The sequence below is a fragment of the Maylandia zebra genome, linkage group LG1, assembly GCF_041146795.1.
Source record: "Maylandia zebra isolate NMK-2024a linkage group LG1, Mzebra_GT3a, whole genome shotgun sequence".
Lineage (NCBI taxonomy): Eukaryota > Metazoa > Chordata > Actinopteri > Cichliformes > Cichlidae > Maylandia > Maylandia zebra.
In genome coordinates, this window is record NC_135167.1 from 3,760,906 (window position 1) to 3,780,184 (window position 19,279).

Consider the following 19,279-nt stretch of genomic DNA (forward strand, 5'->3'; position numbering starts at 1 on the left):
CAAAACTGATAACGTCTTCAGACCCTGATACCCCGGGACTGCTTTAGATCGTCCTGCCCTCTTGTGTTTGTGTTCTTGTGTGAGCTAACGGTTTCCCTCCGACTATGCTTCAGGCCATCTCCATCGTGGGTAACGAGGTGTTCAGCTTCAGCGTGAGTCTGACCCCTAACGCCACAGAGGGCGCGGGCTACGCCGACACCTCCAAAACTGACGGCAAAGTGAAGTTAAACGTGGGCTGCATCCAGGTGGTTTACCTGCACAGGTTCTTCATGTCCCTGCTGGTGAGTCACACGTGATGATTGAAAGTTAGTTTGTAGAACTGTTTTTAGTTTGACCCGAGCAGCTAAACCTGCACTGGTTTGTTATTTGTGTTCCCTCCTCCCAGTTTGATTTGTTTTTCTTTCTCAGTATTAATGTTGTGAGTTTTCTTTTATTCTTTTTAATTTTTGCCAATGAGAAGAAATGCAAAAAGAAACCTGGATCCAGTGGTTTTTAAAACACCTAAGAGTGCATGAAATAGTCACTACTGGACTGAAGAAAACTCTTTTTTTTTTTTTTTTTTTTTTTTTTTTTTTAATTTTCTTGCAGAATTTCACCAACAACTTCCAGACCGCTAAAGAAGCTCTGAGCGCCGCGACGGCTCAGGCAGCGGAGAAGGCCGCGTCCAGCGTACGTGACTTCGCCCAGAAGAGCTTCCGTCTGTCCATGGACATCAACCTTAAGGCCCCAGTCATCATCATACCACAGTCCTCCACCTCCAACAACGCTCTGGAGGTGGACCTGGGTCTGATTACTGTTGGGAACAGCTTCTCTCTGCTGGATGTCACAGGATGTCCGCTGCCAGCCGTCATCGACAATATGGACGTCCAGCTGACGAAGGTGAAACTCTCCAGGTCAGTGAAACAAAGCCTCACAGACTTGATCCACAGTCAGAAATGTTAATGGTGTTGATTAAGATTTTACAAAGTGAAATGAAAGAACCTGAAGACTGAAATCCTTAATGTCAGTAATGATGTTCTTAGAATAGGACCTTAAAGGAAGTCTCAGGAGCGTAAAAAGATGCAACTGGACTTCTTTAAGTCTGTTTCACCAAGAAGCTTCTTCAGTTTTTAAAAGTTTTAAAGCTGCAGGAAACCTCTTGGATAAGACGCGAGAGGTTTCAATGTCTTTTTAAGCTCCTAAGACTACCGTGACCTTTAATGACTGAGAACCTCCACAGACGTGCAGGAAGGAAGACCCAATCTGGCCACCTGAATCTTGGCGCCTCTCCTTTGTGTTAAAACAGTGAAATTTGCTGGTCAATCTGAGAAAAAGGATGAAACTGCATGTGCAAGTAGTCAGATCAGGAATTCCAAGGATATTGTGGTCATGCTTGAAAAAAAGGTGCAGAAGCAGAAAGCTTTGAAGGGGAAGCTTTTGTTTTTATATGCAGACTTTGATTCGTTTCTCCTGTAAGCACATTGAGTCTTTCCTGTTGTGGCCCAGGACCTGCTTAGAGCCTGACTCAAACCAACCTAGCAGAGAGCTGCTTGAACCGGTCAACCTGCACCTGAACATCAAGAGAAACCTGGCAGCTTCCTGGTACAAGAAGATGGCTGCTGTGGAGATCGATGGAGATCTGAAACCCATGAAGGTAGGAGGAAGAGGAAGTTAACATGTATGCTTGTTACATTATTAAACTTTTAACCAAAAATCTTTCCCAGATTACAAGACGATATAAAAACAGAGTAGCTGTACAGTATGGTTGGTGTTTTAAGACGTATGTAATAATCTTCCTCAATAGAATAAAATGTGTCAGAAATTCCACTAATGATTTTATTCTTGTTTTTACAACCAGTCGACAAGTAAACCACCAAAGGTACAGTTTCCCCTGAGGACAGGCCTCTCTGTAGAGTTATATTGTTGCTGGTCTCGTCTTTTACTTGGAAGCTGGATGCAGTTTGTTTGTTGTGGTCTGTAGTCTGCGTAGACACCTCCAATAAGGACGCAGGTTTAGGCTAGGCTAGCAGCCTTTAGCCGTAGCCTCATTCTAGTCACAGCTGTAGACAGACTGAGTAGTGACTGATGCGTCTGTGCAGGTGAAGCTCAGTCAAGACGACCTGAAGGTGGTGCTCAGGATCCTGATGGAGAATCTGGGAGAGGCCGGAAGCCCGGAGCCCGCCGCAGCCCGGCAGGAGACCAGTCTGCAGGTCCGAGCAGCTGGAGCCACCCCGACAGGTCCGATTGAGTTTATGTTCAGATCTTCACTCATCCAGAGTTGAACCCTGATATTTGTCTGGTTTCTGTGTCTGACTGATGACATGGTAAATGGACTGATTCTTATATAGCGCTTCTCTACTCTCCCGGAGTACTCAAAGCGCTGACATGTATCTGATATAAGATAGACCAGGATTATTTTGAACCCTAAATCAAGCTAGGCTGCTCGAAAGTCCAAGAATAAAAATATTGTTAATGAGTGTAATAGATCCACTTTAAGCTTTCTTGCCGTTTTGTTGATGTGATCTTTGTCCTGATTGCTCAGGTGGTTCTGGAAAGATGACTGTGAGCCACAGTAAAGAGGACGATGAAACTTTGGAGACTGTCAAGTTTAACTTCAACATCGAGTCTCTTGGTCTGGTTCTGTACCTCGACCCCAAACAGGTCAGTTAGAAACAACAAGGACGTGAAAAGAAACTGATATCTGGGGGACGCTATTCGTCCAGTGGTTGGAGTAAGCAAGTAAGTGTTAGTTATTCTTCCTGACTGTTGTCCCTGTTCCCAGTCCTCAGATCTCCAGAACCAGCAGGACCTCAGACTGGGAGAATTTGCCCTACACTTGCTAAAAACTTCAGGGAAGATCCTAAATAATGGCAGCATGGAGGTGAGCACGGTGCTGACTGCCTGCACACTGGACGACCTGAGGACCGGCATGGAGAGGGTCACCTCGCGGTAAGTCAAATGATCTCTGCTTTCTGTCTGTCTGACTGTTTTGTTGATGACGTGATCAATCACTGATGGAGTTCTTCATCAAATAGTCTGTAGTTGTTTTTCAGAGAAGAAGAAGAAACAGTCAGATCACACTGCACAGTGAATATGATCCATATGGAAAGCAGTTTAGTTTTTTGCTACCAAAGTGGTTTAGATGAGAGTTTTCGGTCAGTGATCACACATTGTGTTAACTTGCTGCAGGATGGTGAGGCAGAGAGACGAAGAGAGCTCTGGGGTCACGATCGACGTGACGTACCGGCAGAGCGCAGCAGAACGGGAGGTGGTGGCCATTCTGCAGAAGCTCTATCTCTGTGCAAGCGTGGAGTTTCTGATGGCCGTCGGAGATTTCTTCCTGCAGGCTCTGCCGCAGAGTTCGGCTCCGCCCGCCACCTCTGCACCGAGCGACAGACTGCAGCTGAGACAGACCACTGAACCACGAGCCGACCCCAAGACTGGTAAGATCGGGACACCAGACCCCAACCGGAGAGGCGGGGGGGATTGAGTATATCTACTGTATAAAACTGTAAAATTGATGTTTCCAAGTATTCAGAGCTTCTCAGTCAAGCTAAAGACGACCATTCAGAATCACAAAGCGAGAACGGAAACAAAAAAAGAAAAACCATCACAAGACTGTTTTCTCTCTGCAGCCTCCACAGTGAAGACTCGACTTCGAGCAGTGGTGGTGGACCCAGAGGTGGTGTTCGTGGCCAACCTGATGAAGGCCGACGCCCCAGCTCTCGTGGCCTCATTTCAGTGCGACTTCACGCTACAGGCCGAGGAGGACGGCACACAGAACATGAGAGCCAGCCTGAGGGAGCTGAAGGTCCTCGCCTGCCCCTTCATCCAAAACAAAGAGGACAAGGCTGTCACCACCGTAAGAGTGTGCTTGTTTTTTGCAGTCTGTAGATTCTTCAGAGAGAACCTTTCACTCACTGTTATATCAGTTCTGCTTTGTGTTTTTTGATATGTCAGACACATTTAAACCCACAGCGTTTTGGGTAGTAAACGACTGGGAGTAAAACCATTTTTACTGCATTACCCTTAAAAATATGAGTCGGGTAACAGATTAACTGAAAAAGTGTCTTACTGTAGGGGAAGAAAATGTGATGTGTTAGTGGTCTTGTAAGTAATGAGAGATGAACAAACGTGATTAAAGGTATCAGTCTGGCTCTATCCAAAAGGTACTGAGACCTTGTTCGGTCACCTTGGAAACCAAAGCTCACCCCAATCAGCCACTGAGGGGCTCCGTGACAGTGGAGGAAATCATAATTAAGGTATTTATTTATGGATTTAGAAATCACACTGACAGATGTTGGAGACTCTGTGTTGCTTCTCTGGACTCGCGGTGATTTCCCGACTGTCAGTGAACTCATCACCAGTGTGTCTTTCATCTGCAGATTTCACCGTTCATCCTCAACACAGTGACAACGATAACAGCCGCCATGACGGCAAAGCAGAAGGATCAACAGTGCGAGGCATCGAAGCCCGATGTCAGTGACCTGTGGTCGGTCATGAACATCTACAACTGTAACTACTGGTTCCTGGGAGTGGACCAGGCCACCGAGGTCACCGAGAGCTTCAGAGAACCGGACGGACGAAATGAAGGGGAGAGCTTTGGCGTCGAAGTCAAGGTACCACAGCGTCCTCGCAGAACATTCATTGTAAAACTTTAAAGAAGGTTTGCTTCTTTTTGACGAGCTGTTGTTGGCCCTCAGGTTGTACAGGTGACTCTGGAGTCCGGTTTGGGTCATCGAACAGTCCCTCTGCTGCTGGCCGAGTCCTCCTTCAATGGTTCAGCCAAAAACTGGTCTTCGCTGCCACAGCTGAGAGCTGATATGACGCTTGAAGTAAGAACTCAACCTGGATTCAGACCTGATCCTGAAACTCGTGTCATATATTCAAGGCTCCTAACTTTAGTTTGGTTTTTTTTTCCTAACTTTAGTTTTAGCTGAGGAGTATTTAAGAACATTATTCATGTGTTCATCCTACCACCGAAGGTGTTGACGCCACTGGAAGGGATAGGCTGATGTATTCCAGAAAGACAAAAATCTCTCTGACAGCTGAGTTATCGCAGCTGCTGTGCTCAGTGAAAAAAAACCAAGTGTGTCATCTGTTCCCAGGTGAATTACTTTAATGAGACCCACGCGGTGTGGGAGCCTCTGCTGGAACGAGTCGACGGCGGCAGACGAAGGTGGAACCTGGAGTTCGAGGTAAAGCTGCTAGCAGCGAAGCTTGCTCTTAATGAACTTTGTGTGATTATTATGACAGCTACACAATGTCCCACTCCAGTGAATGTCCCACAGCAAAGCAATTCCCTGAAGTGTTTTGTCTGTGAATAGTTTTATGTCAAAGACATTTTTGTGTTCCTCATATAAAACATCCAAGTGGCTCATTTCCAACCCCCCCCCCCCACCCTTTCTTTTTCTTTTTTCTTTTTTTTTCTTGGAATAGACCGACCTTAATATTACAGGTGTAAGAGTTTAACGGCACGTCTGTAATCTGCCATTTAAAGGTGGAATGAGGCTGATGAACTTAGTGATGCTGTTTTTGCTCCTGCAGATGAAGAACAACCCAATCCATGACAAAAGCCCTGTTCACGGAGATGACTTCATATTCCTTCCTGAACCTCGCACTGTCGTTAACATCTGCTCCAAAGACACCATGAATGTCACCATCTCCAAGTGCTGCCTCAACGTTTTCCAAAACCTCGCCAAGGTACAGAACAGCTTCAGTTTGTGTCTGACTGATGCTATAATATCACTTCTAATTGACTTTTTGAAAAAGTGTTAATTCGTTGAATCACTGAGTGCCCTTTTCCTTTGCTGTGTTTTGATCAGGCGTTCTCGGAGGGAACGACTTCCACCTTTGATTACTCTCTGAAGGAGAAGTCGCCATTCACTATTAGAAACTCTCTGGGAATTCCCTTCATTGTGGAGCACAGTGCTAACTTGAGACTGGTGGGATCTGCGGGGCAGGGAAAGCTCCACGAGTTGCCGGTGGATCAGAACATGGAACTGGAGCACTCAATGTTCGAACCAACATCCAGAGGCAAACTTTCAGCTCTCCAGCGGCAAGAGAGCTGCCTGTTCAACCTCACCATCGGTCAGACGTTCCCACTCGTTCTCTGTTGGTGCTGCGTGTTGTCTTATGCTAAGCTTGCGATTGGAGATGTGTTATTTCTCTCCCCATACAGTGCCCTCAGGATACAGCGAGATCGCCAACATCCCTGTGGACAAACCGGGTCGACGCCTCTACAACATCCGCGGCCCGAATCTGCAGGAGGCCATATCTGTGCTGTTGCAGATTGACGCCAACGAAGGCAACAAGGTCATCACGGTTCGCTCGCCGCTGCAGGTCTGAACCACAGACGCTCTAAATAAAGCCGATATTGTGATTAGAAAAGCAGGACAGGTTTATTTAGAGGCAACTTTTGTTTGTGTTTTTAGATAAAGAATCACTTCTCAGTGCCATTCACCATCCTCAAGTACTCTCCACAAACCAGAGCTCTGCAGGTTATTGGACAGGCCGAACCCAAGACGGAGTTTCATGTCACCTTAGAAACTTACAGGTAGAATCACACCACCTTCTTCAGGTGTTCGAGAGACTGTTTGTTAGTATAGTCATAGTCTTTGTGGATTTGATGATTGTCTCAATAAAAGACATCCTCTGCTGCTCTGAACATCTACAAATTTAGGGTTTGCCAACATGGGCGAGCTTCTGATTGCAGATCCTTTTTTCCAAACTGAATTTGTGACACTTTAAGTGCAATCTTGTCCCTGAAACTCTCTGGGTGCTGTTGTGAGTTCCTGTGGATCTGAGCAGCTCCAGGTGCCTCGTCATAACTTCCGGAGGTGGTGAGAGTCTTTACTTCCTCTTTCCTCCAGATCTCAGCTGTTTTTGCAGCCAGCAGGAGAGCTGACAGGTCAGTACGCGCCATCTTCCACCTGCATATCCTGGAAGGAGCAGGTGCACTGTAGCTCAGAGGTGGGGTCGATGCTTCAGTGTCCCGCATCCGAAAGCAGCCTGCTGCCGCTCATGGTCAGCACTTTGGCCGTCCCCGATGACCTGCGACACATCACCAGCTGTGGAGAGGAGGACTGGGACCCTGCCTATGTCATCCATCTCCATCCTATGGCTACCCTACGCAACCTGCTGCCATACACCATTCGCTACATGATGGAGGTAACCCTAACAGCTCCATCAAGGTTTAGCAATGCAATAATAAAGAGTCTTTGCAGATATTCACATCTGTTTGTTAGAAATGTTTTTTATTATTTTATAAGCCAATGAAAACTAACCTGATCTAAAATAACCTGATCGGACCTGGCGTGTTGCATCCCCAGAGCTCAGTAGACAGCTGCGAGCTCCGTGAAGGCAGCACGTCAGACCTCCTGAACGCTCGTGTCTCAGGCGAGATCGTGTCGCTGGTGCTGATGAGGTATCAAGGACGCGACTGGCACGGACACATTCGGATTGAAAAGGAAATGCCCGAGTTCCTGGTCATATGTCTCACCTGCGACTCGGACATAAACATGACTGTGGACATTAACGTCCATGCGACGAGGACGGCGAGCCGCCGCCTGCTGCTGTCGCTCTTCAGTCCGTACTGGATCATCAACAAAACGTCTCGAGTGCTCCAGTACAAAGCCGAGGACATCTCCGTCAAGCACCCGGCCGACTACAGAGACATCATCCTGTTCTCCTTCAAGAAGAAAAACATGTTCAGCAAGTGCAAGGTGAGAAACACCTGGACACACATGTCCAGCCTTTCTTCTTTAGACTTTAAACAAGTCGTTCAAAGTTTTCACAATCCGAGCCTGTATGCTTTATAAGCTTCCAGGTACGTTTTTTTTATTCCTGTATATTTAGATCTGGTCAGACCTCTATTTTCTGATCACTGCTTCCTTTTTAACTCTTTTATTTTTATTTTTATTTTTTTTGACGATAAAAACAAAGCCAGACATTTTCTGTAATATGTAAAATGTTTATTTATTGCACATTGATGTTTTGTATCAGCTCCAGCTTTGCGTCTCCACCAGTTCCTGGTCTGACGGGTTCTCTCTGGACACAGTGGGAAGTTATGGCTGCGTTCGCTGTCCCGCCAACCACATGGACTTCTTGGTAACTCTTTTTCTCTTTTAATCAAACTGTTTAACCTGTTTTGTCTTTCTGAGGATTAGACCAGGCTGGTTGTGGAGCTTTTGAATGTGTCACATTCTTCTCCTGGGTTGATTAAAATGATCATCAGCTGTGAGCTGATCTAGTTTCATGCTTCTTGTCTCTGTGTGCAGGTGGGTGTTAGTATTCAGATGAGCAGTTTTAAACTAACCAGGATCGTCACCATGAGTCCTTTCTACACTCTGGTCAACAAGTCGTCTTATGAACTAGAAGTGGGAGAAGTCAGCAGCCAAACCAAGTGGCACTACATCTCTTCCACCGAGGTGAATGAATTTCTAGTTTTACAACAGACAGGCTGTAGGGACCTGTCTTCCTTATTGTCACTACCAAACTCCTTATGTTATTATAATTCTCATAATTCGATTGTTGTGGCGCAGTGTCTCCCTCTGTGGCCGGAGAATGGCTCGGGAAAGTTGTGTGTCCGTGTTGTCGGGTCTGAATCCACCTCCCAATCCTTCTTCTTCAATAAACAGGACAACGGCACCCTGCTAAAAATGGAAATGGTTAGTGTGCATTAGACCAGACACATCGGACGAACTCTCACAGTTTAGTACATTTTGGAGATTTTTAAATGCGTGTATGTTTCAGTGCGGTGGGATCATCGTGGACGTCAACCTCTCCGATCACTCCACCGTCATCAGCTTCAGTGATTATTATGAAGGAGCAGCTCCTGCCCTGCTGGTTAACCACACGCCCTGGGCTACCATCAGCTATAAACAGAGGTCAGAGGTCAACACACTACTACATATATGTTATTTTATAGCCTATCAGAGTTTAAAAGCTGTAACTTTTTCATCTGACACGGTTCACTCTGTCTTAACTTCTGCATTCTTGGAGGTGCTCCAGGTTTTTGGCCACAAAAAAAGCTCTTAAAGGCTTTTTTTGCCTGTTTTCTGTGTTTCTGGTTGTCACTCCATGTCAGTTCCCTGACAAATTTGTATTTCAGTTAATTTTCTCTTTGTGAAACACCTTGGTGGAAACCCAGCTACTTGCCATTTCTTTTCAGCGGCTCATCCGTCTTTCATGCGTTGAAACCCAGCGAGACTCGACGGTTTGCGTGGGACGACCCAACAGGAGTCCGCATGCTTCGTTGGGAATGCCGGGATCATTCAGGAGAGCTGGATCTGCTGAAGGTCAGACTCACACACAATCTCGTATCTGCATTTTTTTTGTAAGAAGACACTGTTGTGTGTCATGGTGAGACAATTCTGGAGGTCGAGCTTTGTTTAGTTGCTATTGAGGTTTGATGAAACTCATATCAAAAGATTTCCCACAGAAAACAGCAGAAACTCTCTGATTAATTAATAGTGGAAGAGCCAGATATTACTATGCCTTTGTGTCTTTGTAACAGCTGAACCTCATCCTCTGAAAAATAATTTTTCAGTTTGTTGTGACCGAAGAAATCTAATGTAACAAACCTGAAAATGTCAAGGACCAAAAATTGGAACCCTGAGGAACCAGAAAAACCATTTATTTCAGCCACTGCTGTTGTACTGAGAAAAATGATCAATTACTTTATATAAAAGATTAGTGTAGATTTATGATCTAAACAATGAGTTTGTATTTTCTAATTAGTTTATTTCATTTTAGCTTTTTGTTTTTAATTCAGTCTAGTTTAGTTGATTTTCAGATTGAGTTTCTCGTTCCAGTTTAGTTTTTATTGTTTGAAAATGTTTAGTTGTAGTTTCATTTTTATTAGTTTCAGTGTTGTTGTTGTTCTTGTTGTTGTAATTATGATTGTTTGGAGAACACACGTCAGAGCCAAGACAGACATCCAGAATCTCAATACATCAATCCTTCATCAGGCAAATAAATTTTTCGGCAAACAACTAAAAACGTAATAGAAGCTCAAACTAGGAAAAAAATAATATTTTTATTTTAATTTGCCAAGTTCGCAAAATCATTTCTTGGTTTAAATTTTTTTTAAAGTCTAGTTTTTAATTTAATTTTATGTAACCAAAATGTTTTGTTTTTCGTTTACATTTAGTTGCTTTTACAACCTTAATTATTAATTAATTATTACCTTGATTTTCTGGCCATCAGGAGGCAACCACTCTGGCTACAAGACATCTGATTGTAGAGAAGTCTGGGGAACTGAGGCTTCTTTTACTGATGTAGATCCCCTCTGTACACATATTCCTGATGACTTTTAGCGTCTCCGTTGCTATTTTCACATCCTATTGAATATCTTTAGTTATGGTACTATTACAGTCAAACTGGAGGATATAGCAATAACAATATGCTCCTTGTGTTTGCTTCCCACAAACTTCATGAAACCCAGGATACAAACATCAGTTTCTTTACAGTCTGTCTGTGTTCATTTAGGATGATTTTGGTCAGTTTTCCTACGACAGCCAGTCTCAGATCCACTGGGCTTCCTTCCTGGACGGACGCCAGCGGGTGCTGATATTTACTGAGGACGTTGGAGTGGTGACAAAGGCTCGTCAGGCTGAGGAGCTTGAACAGTCCGATCAGGAAGTAAAAGTTTTGTTGCAAAACCTTGGATTGTCGCTGATCAACAACAGCAAGCGGCAGGAGATCGCGTACATTGGCATCACCAGGTAAACACTATCACATTACCAGAGCAGTTTACAGCAAAGCAAGGTCACATTTCCAGGCTTCGTCTACAGTGTGAGATTAGCTATTTGCTTTCTTGACTAACACATTTTTATCTTAAAATCAGTCTGTGTTCTCATAAAGAAGAGATTGTAAATGGACTCTTCTTCCTTAAAAATGGGCTAGATGAGTGCCATCTCATTTAGGTCCAGAGGAGCAAAATGCAACCAAGATATGCAGAAAAAATCTTCTACTTTTTTGTTTTGGTTTTATTCACAATGTAACAGCTGCAAGTTTCCTGCTATTTATCCAGATCTGGGTGACAGAGAAAGCATGCCCAGACCTCCCTCTCCACAGCCTCCTCCAGCTGTTCTGAGGGGATAATGAAGCGTTACTGAGTCCTTAGAGAGGCGTAATAACTCCAGCGTGTCCCGGGTCTGTCCCAGGGTCACCTCCCAGCTGGATATGCCTGGATACACCTCACCTTGGAGGCATCCAGGAGGCCTGCTAGTCAGCTGCCTGAACCACCTCCAGCTGACTAAAGTAGCACTGTTGGTGAAGAAATAGCTACTTTTAGCCTCTCCTAAATAACTGAGCTCCTCGCCCATTGGGAGGAAGCTGAATTCTGCTGCCTGTTCTCGTCAGCTTCTGCTTTCTGTGACCAGTTACAGCTTATGAACATAGGTGAGAGTAGGAATAACAAGCAGGACTAGCCAGTATATTTTTATCTACACTTTTAGGTTCAGCTCTCTTTTTACCGCTGCACCTTAGAGCTGTTTATATAGGGTTTAAATTATTTGCAGATGTTAAGCGGTGGATTGCTCCCTCTGGACTGGGATAGCTGTTGACCCAAACACAGGAGTTCAGATATCCTTACAATCCTGGTAATAGGTGACAGGAAAGTGGAGCGTGAGATTGACAGATGGAGAAGGCCAGTAATGTGTCCATTGTACTGGACTGTTGTGGTGAAAAGAGAACTTCTTTATCAGTCAATATACATTCAACCCTCACCTGTGGTCAGGAGGTCTGGGTAGTGACCGAAAGAAGAAGGTTACAGATATGAGTGGGTGAAATGAGCTTCCCACATAGAGAGGCTGCACTTTAGAGGAGCTCTAAGTAGAGCTGCTGCTCCTGCACACGTCTGTTTGTGCAGACCAGCTCCCACTGGAGATGATCATACCCACTGAATCTTGCTTCCTAGCACACCGCTTGGAGCAACATCAACACATAATCACAAGCGTGTTACAGCGTTACATGTGTGTTTGTATCACAGCTCAGGTGTTGTTTGGGAAATGAAGCCGAAGAATCGCTGGAAGCCGTTCAATAACAAGAACATCAGCCTGCTGGAGAAAGCCTACCAGAATCAGCTGAGTGGGAAGTCCGCCGGCGGCTGGATCAGACTGGAGAACCTGGAGGTGAGAGGTCAACGTGCACCTGAAACACGCCCACCCCCCAAAAAATACACACACAATTTAAATTTCAATTGTCCACTGAGCTGAGAGGGAAGCTGTGATGTCACTGGCTCTCAGGTGAACCTCAGTGGGGCCACCATGATGATGCGTCAGCCGTTTTCCTGCCAAGTGAGGAGGAACTTCCTGTCTGGGATCCAAGTGGAGTTCAAGCAGTCGGTGCATCAGCGCAGCTTGAGAGCTCAGCTGCACTGGCTGCAGGTAAACACTCACACACCACAATGCATACACACCTGCACAGAAATACACACTCTTGTATGACTGGCATCATTCTGTGTCCAGGTGGACAATCAGCTTCCAGGTGCCATCTTCCCCATCGTCTTCAATCCAGTTCTTCCTCCAAAGTCCATCGCTCTGGACACAGGTGGAGTCTTTTTATTAACTTCTTCATAGCTTCGATCAAACTCTTGATCTGACCGTTCTCACGGTGAGCCGAGCGTCTTTAACTCCGCTCTCTGTCTCCACAGAGCCAAAGCCCTTCATTGACGTGTCCATCATCACCAGGTTCAACCAGCACAGCAACGTCATGCAGTTCAAGTGAGTAAGAACCAGTTCACCTAAAGACCTGCAGGGTGTTTAAAACCACAACCCTGCTGAAGTCCAAATCCTTCGTGTGTGGAAAAAGCCACACTTACTTGTTTTTGAGAGGTAAGCACAGAGATGGGATTAAGGAAAAGATTGTCAGCTTGTCTTGAGCTTGTCTGTGTTCTCCAGGTATTTCATGGCTTTGGTCCAGGAGATGGCAGTAAAGATCGATCAGGGTTTCCTGGGAGCCATTTTGGCTCTGTTCACTCCTGCTGCAGACCCCCAGGCCGACAGCGAGAAGGTAGAGCTGCTTCTAACATGTGAAAAGTGCCAACATGAACCACACACAGAGGGTTCATGCGTTTGAGGTGTGTCTGTGTTTCAGTCTGGGCTGATAGAGCAAGATCTGCAGGGCCTGCAGGCCGAGCTGATGGAGGCGTCACGGACTGACGCATCTGGTCTCAGCTACTTCGAATACTTCCACATCTCACCCATCAAGGTGAAGACGCACAGTCTGAGCTCTCCTTTTCACTTATATTTAAAAACGGCTTAAATCGTTAAGTCAACCAGATGAATGTTTGGATTCAAAATAAGCCCAGTGTCGTCACTGGGTCAAGGTTGTGTTTTCATCTTGGTGTTCGTGTGTTTGTTTCAGCTCCATCTCAGTCTGTCTCTGGGCTCCAGCGGTGATGACTTGGTTGAGGAGACGGAAGCCATTCAGTCTCTGAACCTGCTGCTGAAAAGCATCGGGGCCACGCTGACCGACGTCGACGACATCATCTTCAAGTGAGACTCTCGCCGCTGCTGCGGCGGCATTAGAGAGATGCGCTGAGGGCCGTAAAGTAGGGGACGGCTGTTTGCTGCGTCTGTCACAGTAAAACTTTCTGTTTGACATTCGTCATGTTTGTGTCCCACAGACTGGCCTTCTTCGAGGTGAAGCACCAGTTTTACAGTAAAGAGAAGCTGACGTGGGTGGCGGCTCGACACTATACTGAACAGGTAAAGTTACAGCCTCCATATATATATATATATATATATATATATATATATATATCTATCTATCTATCTATCTCTCTATCTCCTCCCCCCCCCCCCCCCCCCCTCCCTCCCTCCCTCCCTCAGGGGTGCAACGATACACAAAATTCACGGTTCGGTTCGATACTTTGGTGTCACGGTTCGATATTTTTTTCGATACAGAAAAAATGTTCATGCCTTTTTAATTTGTCATTTATTAAAATTATAAATATATATTTTAACTCAAAAGTACAGTTTTTAAATTTAATGTTGCTGAAACAAAAGTAATTTAAAAAAATAATCTATCTCAGGGCTCTCAAAATTTCAAAATCCCTGGTAGCCCTTCGGGCAGGGACTCTTCAGTTTTTGGTAGCCCAAAATAAATGTAAGTAGTCCGAATAAAAAAAGAGAGCAATTTTTTGATTGATGTTTTGTTTCCTGTTTTGTTTCCTTTACAATATTATAAATTAAAGTATAATATTGTAAAGGAAACAAAACATTAATCAAAAAATTGTTGAAAAACAAATTACAACATTGTATAAAAATTACAATCATCAACTCAAATATTTGGTTCTAATTGAACAGAAATTTCTATGAACTTGTAAGAACTGTGTAGGACATGAATCAGTCTGTGTCAGATCCTGAATTTGAAATTTCCACTGAAGTCAGGGGTAAGAGACAAGTGGAACCAAGATCGAGGCCATTTGCTTTTTGAAGTTTGCAAAGACTGCTACATTGTGCCAGTGGTCGTTCACTCTTTGCAACATAGTACGCTGTTCTAAACAGATTTTTCAGGTTTATTTTTAGTATGTTATTTGCAATTGGTGTTTGTTCTGGGAAAGATAATGCAGACTGAGCAATAATGCATTTCTTGCATTTCTCATGGGTTCTAATGGGGGCCTTTCTTAAAATGACTGGTCCCAGTAACAAAGGCACTTGTCGACTCAGAAATCGAGAGAAAACCAACAACACACCCGGCAGAACATTGTTATTTACACGGGTGCACATCCGCATGTGCGCATTCACTGTCAAAATAAAAGACACGCACCAAATAAGAAGTTGCAACGCGCGTTTGCGTCCATATAAAAAGCAGTGTTTTTGTCCTAGAGTGGGATTTTCACGGCACATTCCGCACCACATCTCTGTGCGTTCATCATTTGTTTGAAGCCAGCTCACCTCCTGCAACCACTTTTCCGAGAATACGTGCTTCTTTTGTGGTTCGGATTCCTTCTGACATTTGTTTGGAGGTGGAGGAACATCACAGTAATTGCTCAAAGGAGCTTCTTCGACATCTTTAAGAGTTTTAAACAAATGTCTGTCCTCCTCCAGAAAATCTTATGTATGCAAACACGCGTTGCAACTTCATATCTTGTGCACGTTTTTTTTCTTTTTTTTTTTTTCTTTTTTTTTTGACAGCGAATGCGCACCTGCGGACCACTTATGTGCAGCCCTGGTTATATAGCTCGTCATATTGCAGCCACAGAAATTCTTTTGTCCATGAAACCATAAAGCTGCACTTTCTTTTTGCCTTATAGTCTGATTTGTACGGTGGCTGGTGGTAAGCTTTTCTTTGGCTGTCACTTCGTCACCCTGACCTGTCTTATTTGGCTCAGCAGAACTAAAATATATATCCTGCTGCTTTTACACACGCACTCACATAAGCTCAGCGATTCTCTGCGCGATCAACCTCTCACATGTTTAAGCTGCGGGAGATTTCACTTGTCATGTTTGCATAGTAAGCTAACGATTAATAAGACGATGTCAGAGGAATTGGTGCACAAATTATCATCACTCACAGATCAGTGCTGTCGCTCTCTATACACAGTTCGCGCGATTGCAAAGTGAAAGCAAAAAACAAGCGCAAATTCAAACGCGATTTCAATATGTCACATATTGACAGTGGCTCACCGATGCCAATGACATAATTACCCAGCTACATTTCTGAAAGAATGCAAAAGCATTGACATATATTTTTCCTTCCTACAATAGCCCGACGGGCAGGGCAGAGATAGATTTTGGTAGCCTGACTGGGGTTGCAAAATCGCTAGCCCGACATCCCGGGGCTAGCGATTTTGCGAGCCCTGTATCTGATTGAGGAATCACTCATCTTTGGAAAAGAGAGTTTATTATAGAGAAATGGCTCTTTCCAAAATAAAAGCTATACTATACGCTTCTTCTGGGCTATATTCTCAGCAGCATATTGTAGCGGGTCAGGGCTGTTTGTACAGTTATGTTTTGTTTATGTTGCCATAGTGACGGGTGACGCCCTCTCGCTGCGACGGTGTGTCCTTCCGGGGTCAGAGGGCGCCCTGTGTGTTGTTGTTGTTGCTGTGCGGTTGCCGCGCTGAGCAGTTAGCTAGCGGCAGTGTTCTTCTGCAGATGTCAATAAACGGCTGTGCTCCCTGGCTAGCTCACGGGAAGCAAGACCAAACGACACCTCCGTCTCCTCCTTGTCTGAGCTCGCCACATTGGTGTCAGAAGTGGGATGATGGTGGCACCCCATGTTCTGACCCGAGTGACTTTTCCCCCGCCGGTCGTGACCGGCCGGTGCGCCAAAAGAAGGCACCTGGACATTTGCAGGACTTTGTGTGGGGTAATGGGGTCGTCGGGGACGACTGACCCCTTAGGTGGGGGCTATGTAGCGGGTCAGGGCTGTTCGGGGTTCTGTTTGTACAGTTATGTTTTGTTTATGTTGCCATAGTGACAGGTGACGCCCTCTCGCTGCGACGGTGTGTCCTTCCGGGGTCAGAGGGCGCCCTGTGTGGTGTTGTTGTTGTTGCTGTGCGGTTGCCGCGCTGAGCAGCTCCCTGGCTAGCTCACGGGAAGCAAGACCAAATGACACCTCCGTCTCCTCCTTGTCTGAGCTGTCTGTGTGGAGCGCTCAGTGGATCTGCGCTCCACAGTGCAGCCTAGGCGGAGTAGTCGAACGCAGATTCACTGAGCGCTCAACACAGACAGCATCGTCAGAAGGAAGAGCGCAGGGCAAGCTAGCGAGACAGAAGTTAAGCTCTCCTTGCAACATGGCAAATTGAATCTCCCCCACCCTCATTCAGATCTGGCGTTTGGAATTATTTTGGTTTTCATGTGACATATGACCCTGAAGGTAAGCGTGTCATGGACAAAAGTAAAACAGTATGTTGGATGTGCCACGCAATGCTCAATTACATGGGTGGGAACTAGTGTGTTAGCGCAGTTAGCTCGTTAACGTGTTGGCCGTCTAGCCCCACGCACAGGCGATCAGGGGTAGCTCGTTAACAGAGATTTGCCGTGTTGTGGCGTTAATGTCATTTCAACGAGATTAACGCTGACAGCACTAGTGGGAACACAACGAATATGACTGCACGTTTACGCCGACATCATCCTAGTGCAAAGACAAGTGGAAGCAGACAAAAACAACAAGCATGCTACAAACTTTACCCGAGTCATTTAGACAGCCGTTAGCACAGGATTCTCCTTATGGGGACCTGATATGTTTAATATTGTGGCGAGCTCAGACAAGGAGGAGACGGAGGTGTCGTTTGGTCTTGCTTCCCGTTAGCTAGCCAGGGAGCACAGCCGTTTATTGACATCTGCAGAAGAACACTGCAGCTAGCTAACTGCTCAGCGCGGCAGCCGCACAGCAACAACAACAACACCAACACAAAGGGCGCCCTCTGACCCCGGAAGGACACACCGTCGCAGCGAGAGGGCGTCACCTGTCACTATGGCAACATAAACAAAACATAACTGTACAAACAGCCCTGACCCGCTACAATATGCTGCTGAGAATATAGCCCAGAAGAAGCGTATAGTATAGCTTTTATTTTGGAAAGAGCCATTTCTCTGTAATAAACTCTCTTTTCCAAAGATGAGTGATTCCTCAATCAGATACAGGGCTTGCAATATCACTAGCCCGACGTCCTGGGGCTAGCGATTTTTCCAGTCGGGCTACCAAAATCTATCTCTGCCCTGCCCGTCGGGCTGTTGTAGGAAGGAAAAATATATGTCAATGCTTTTGCATTCTTTCGGAAATGTAGCTGGGTAATTATGTCATTGGCATCGGTGAGCCACTGTCAATATGTGACATATTGAAATCGCGTTTGAATTTGCGCTTGTTTTTTGCTTTCACTTTGCAATTGCGCGAACTGTGTATAGAGAGCGACAGCACTGATCTGTGAGTGATGATAATTTGCGCACCAATTCCTCTGACATCGTCTTATTGTTAGCTTACTATGCAAACATGACAAGTGAACTCTCCCGCAGCAAGCTTAAACATATGGGAGGTTGATCGCGCAGAGAATCGTTGACCGTTATGTGTGCGTGTGTAAAAGCAGCAGGATATATATTTTAGTTCTGCTGAGCCAAATAAGACAGGTCAGGGTGAAGAAGTGACAGCCAAAGAAAAGTTCACCACAAAACGGAGAAGTTATGACAAATCAGACTATGAGGCAAAAAGAAAGTGCAGCTTTATGGTTTCATGGACAAAAGAATTTCTGTGGCTGCAATATGACGAGCTAAATAACCAGGGCTGCACATAAGTGGTCCGCAGGTGCGCATTCACTGTCAAAAAAAAAAAAAGAAAAAAAACGTGCACAAGATATGAAGTTGCAACGCGTGTTTGCGTACATAAGATTTTCTGGAGGAGGACAGACATTTGTTTAAAACTCTTAAAGATGTCGAAGAAGCTCCTTTGAGCAATTACTGTGATGTTCCTCCACCTCCAAACAAATGTCAGAAGGAATCCGAACCACAAAAGAAGCACGTATTCTCGGAAAAGTGGTTGCAGGAGGTGAGCTGGCTTCAAACAAATGATGAACGCACAGAGATGTGGTGCGGAATGTGCCGTGAAAATCCCACTCTAGGACAAAAACACTGCTTTTTATATGGACGCAAACGCGCGTTGCAACTTCTTATTTGGTGCGTGTCTTTTATTTTGACAGTGAATGCGCACATGCGGATGTGCACCCGTGTAAATAACAATGTTCTGCCGGGTGTGTTGTTGGTTTTCTCTCGATTTCTGAGTCGACAAGTGCCTTTGTTACTGGGACCAGTCATTTTAAGAAAGGCCCCCATTAGAACCCATGAGAAATGCAAGAAATGCATTATTGCTCAGTCTGCATTATCTTTCCCAGAACAAACACCAATTGCAAATAACATACTAAAAATAAACCTGAAAAATCTGTTTAGAACAGCGTACTATGTTGCAAAGAGTGAACGACCACTGGCACAATGTAGCAGTCTTTGCAAACTTCAAAAAGCAAATGGCCTCGATCTTGGTTCCACTTGTCTCTTACCCCTGACTTCAGTGGAAATTTCAAATTCAGGATCTGACACAGACTGATTCATGTCCTACACAGTTCTTACAAGTTCATAGAAATTTCTGTTCAATTAGAACCAAATATTTGAGTTGATGATTGTAATTTTTATACAATGTTGTAATTTGTTTTTCAACAATTTTTTGATTAATGTTTTGTTTCCTTTACAATATTATACTTTAATGTATAATATTGTAAAGGAAACAAAACAGGAAACAAAACATCAATCAAAAAATTGCTCTCTTTTTTTATTCGGACTACTTACATTTATTTTGG

The 19,279-nt window shown here is 44.9% G+C and overlaps 1 protein-coding gene across 10 annotated transcripts in view; it reads left to right on the top strand.

Moving 5' to 3' along the window:
• The window catches only part of vps13c (vacuolar protein sorting 13 homolog C), a 53,123-nt gene that overhangs the window by 22,086 nt on the left and 11,758 nt on the right, over window positions 1–19,279 (top strand). For 7 of the 10 annotated variants that reach the window (XM_076887716.1, XM_076887873.1, XM_076887762.1 and 4 more), the window contains 33 exons: window positions 114–281; window positions 589–893; window positions 1,486–1,633; window positions 1,838–1,858; window positions 2,079–2,217; window positions 2,522–2,640; window positions 2,762–2,928; window positions 3,169–3,422; window positions 3,615–3,841; window positions 4,149–4,241; window positions 4,365–4,598; window positions 4,683–4,814; window positions 5,088–5,177; window positions 5,527–5,682; window positions 5,805–6,069; window positions 6,161–6,321; window positions 6,414–6,535; window positions 6,852–7,149; window positions 7,311–7,703; window positions 7,984–8,088; window positions 8,259–8,408; window positions 8,523–8,648; window positions 8,734–8,867; window positions 9,152–9,278; window positions 10,471–10,706; window positions 11,975–12,116; window positions 12,231–12,371; window positions 12,453–12,534; window positions 12,638–12,707; window positions 12,885–12,996; window positions 13,081–13,194; window positions 13,351–13,481; window positions 13,613–13,694. In XM_076887716.1, the coding sequence (XP_076743831.1) occupies window positions 114–281; window positions 589–893; window positions 1,486–1,633; window positions 1,838–1,858; window positions 2,079–2,217; window positions 2,522–2,640; window positions 2,762–2,928; window positions 3,169–3,422; window positions 3,615–3,841; window positions 4,149–4,241; window positions 4,365–4,598; window positions 4,683–4,814; window positions 5,088–5,177; window positions 5,527–5,682; window positions 5,805–6,069; window positions 6,161–6,321; window positions 6,414–6,535; window positions 6,852–7,149; window positions 7,311–7,703; window positions 7,984–8,088; window positions 8,259–8,408; window positions 8,523–8,648; window positions 8,734–8,867; window positions 9,152–9,278; window positions 10,471–10,706; window positions 11,975–12,116; window positions 12,231–12,371; window positions 12,453–12,534; window positions 12,638–12,707; window positions 12,885–12,996; window positions 13,081–13,194; window positions 13,351–13,481; window positions 13,613–13,694 (5,244 nt within the window). The remainder of the gene's footprint in view (window positions 1–113; window positions 282–588; window positions 894–1,485; window positions 1,634–1,837; window positions 1,859–2,078; window positions 2,218–2,521; window positions 2,641–2,761; window positions 2,929–3,168; window positions 3,423–3,614; window positions 3,842–4,148; window positions 4,242–4,364; window positions 4,599–4,682; window positions 4,815–5,087; window positions 5,178–5,526; window positions 5,683–5,804; window positions 6,070–6,160; window positions 6,322–6,413; window positions 6,536–6,851; window positions 7,150–7,310; window positions 7,704–7,983; window positions 8,089–8,258; window positions 8,409–8,522; window positions 8,649–8,733; window positions 8,868–9,151; window positions 9,279–10,470; window positions 10,707–11,974; window positions 12,117–12,230; window positions 12,372–12,452; window positions 12,535–12,637; window positions 12,708–12,884; window positions 12,997–13,080; window positions 13,195–13,350; window positions 13,482–13,612; window positions 13,695–19,279) is intronic. The other 3 variants (XM_076887742.1, XM_076887881.1, XM_076887889.1) reach the window with 1 other exon arrangement.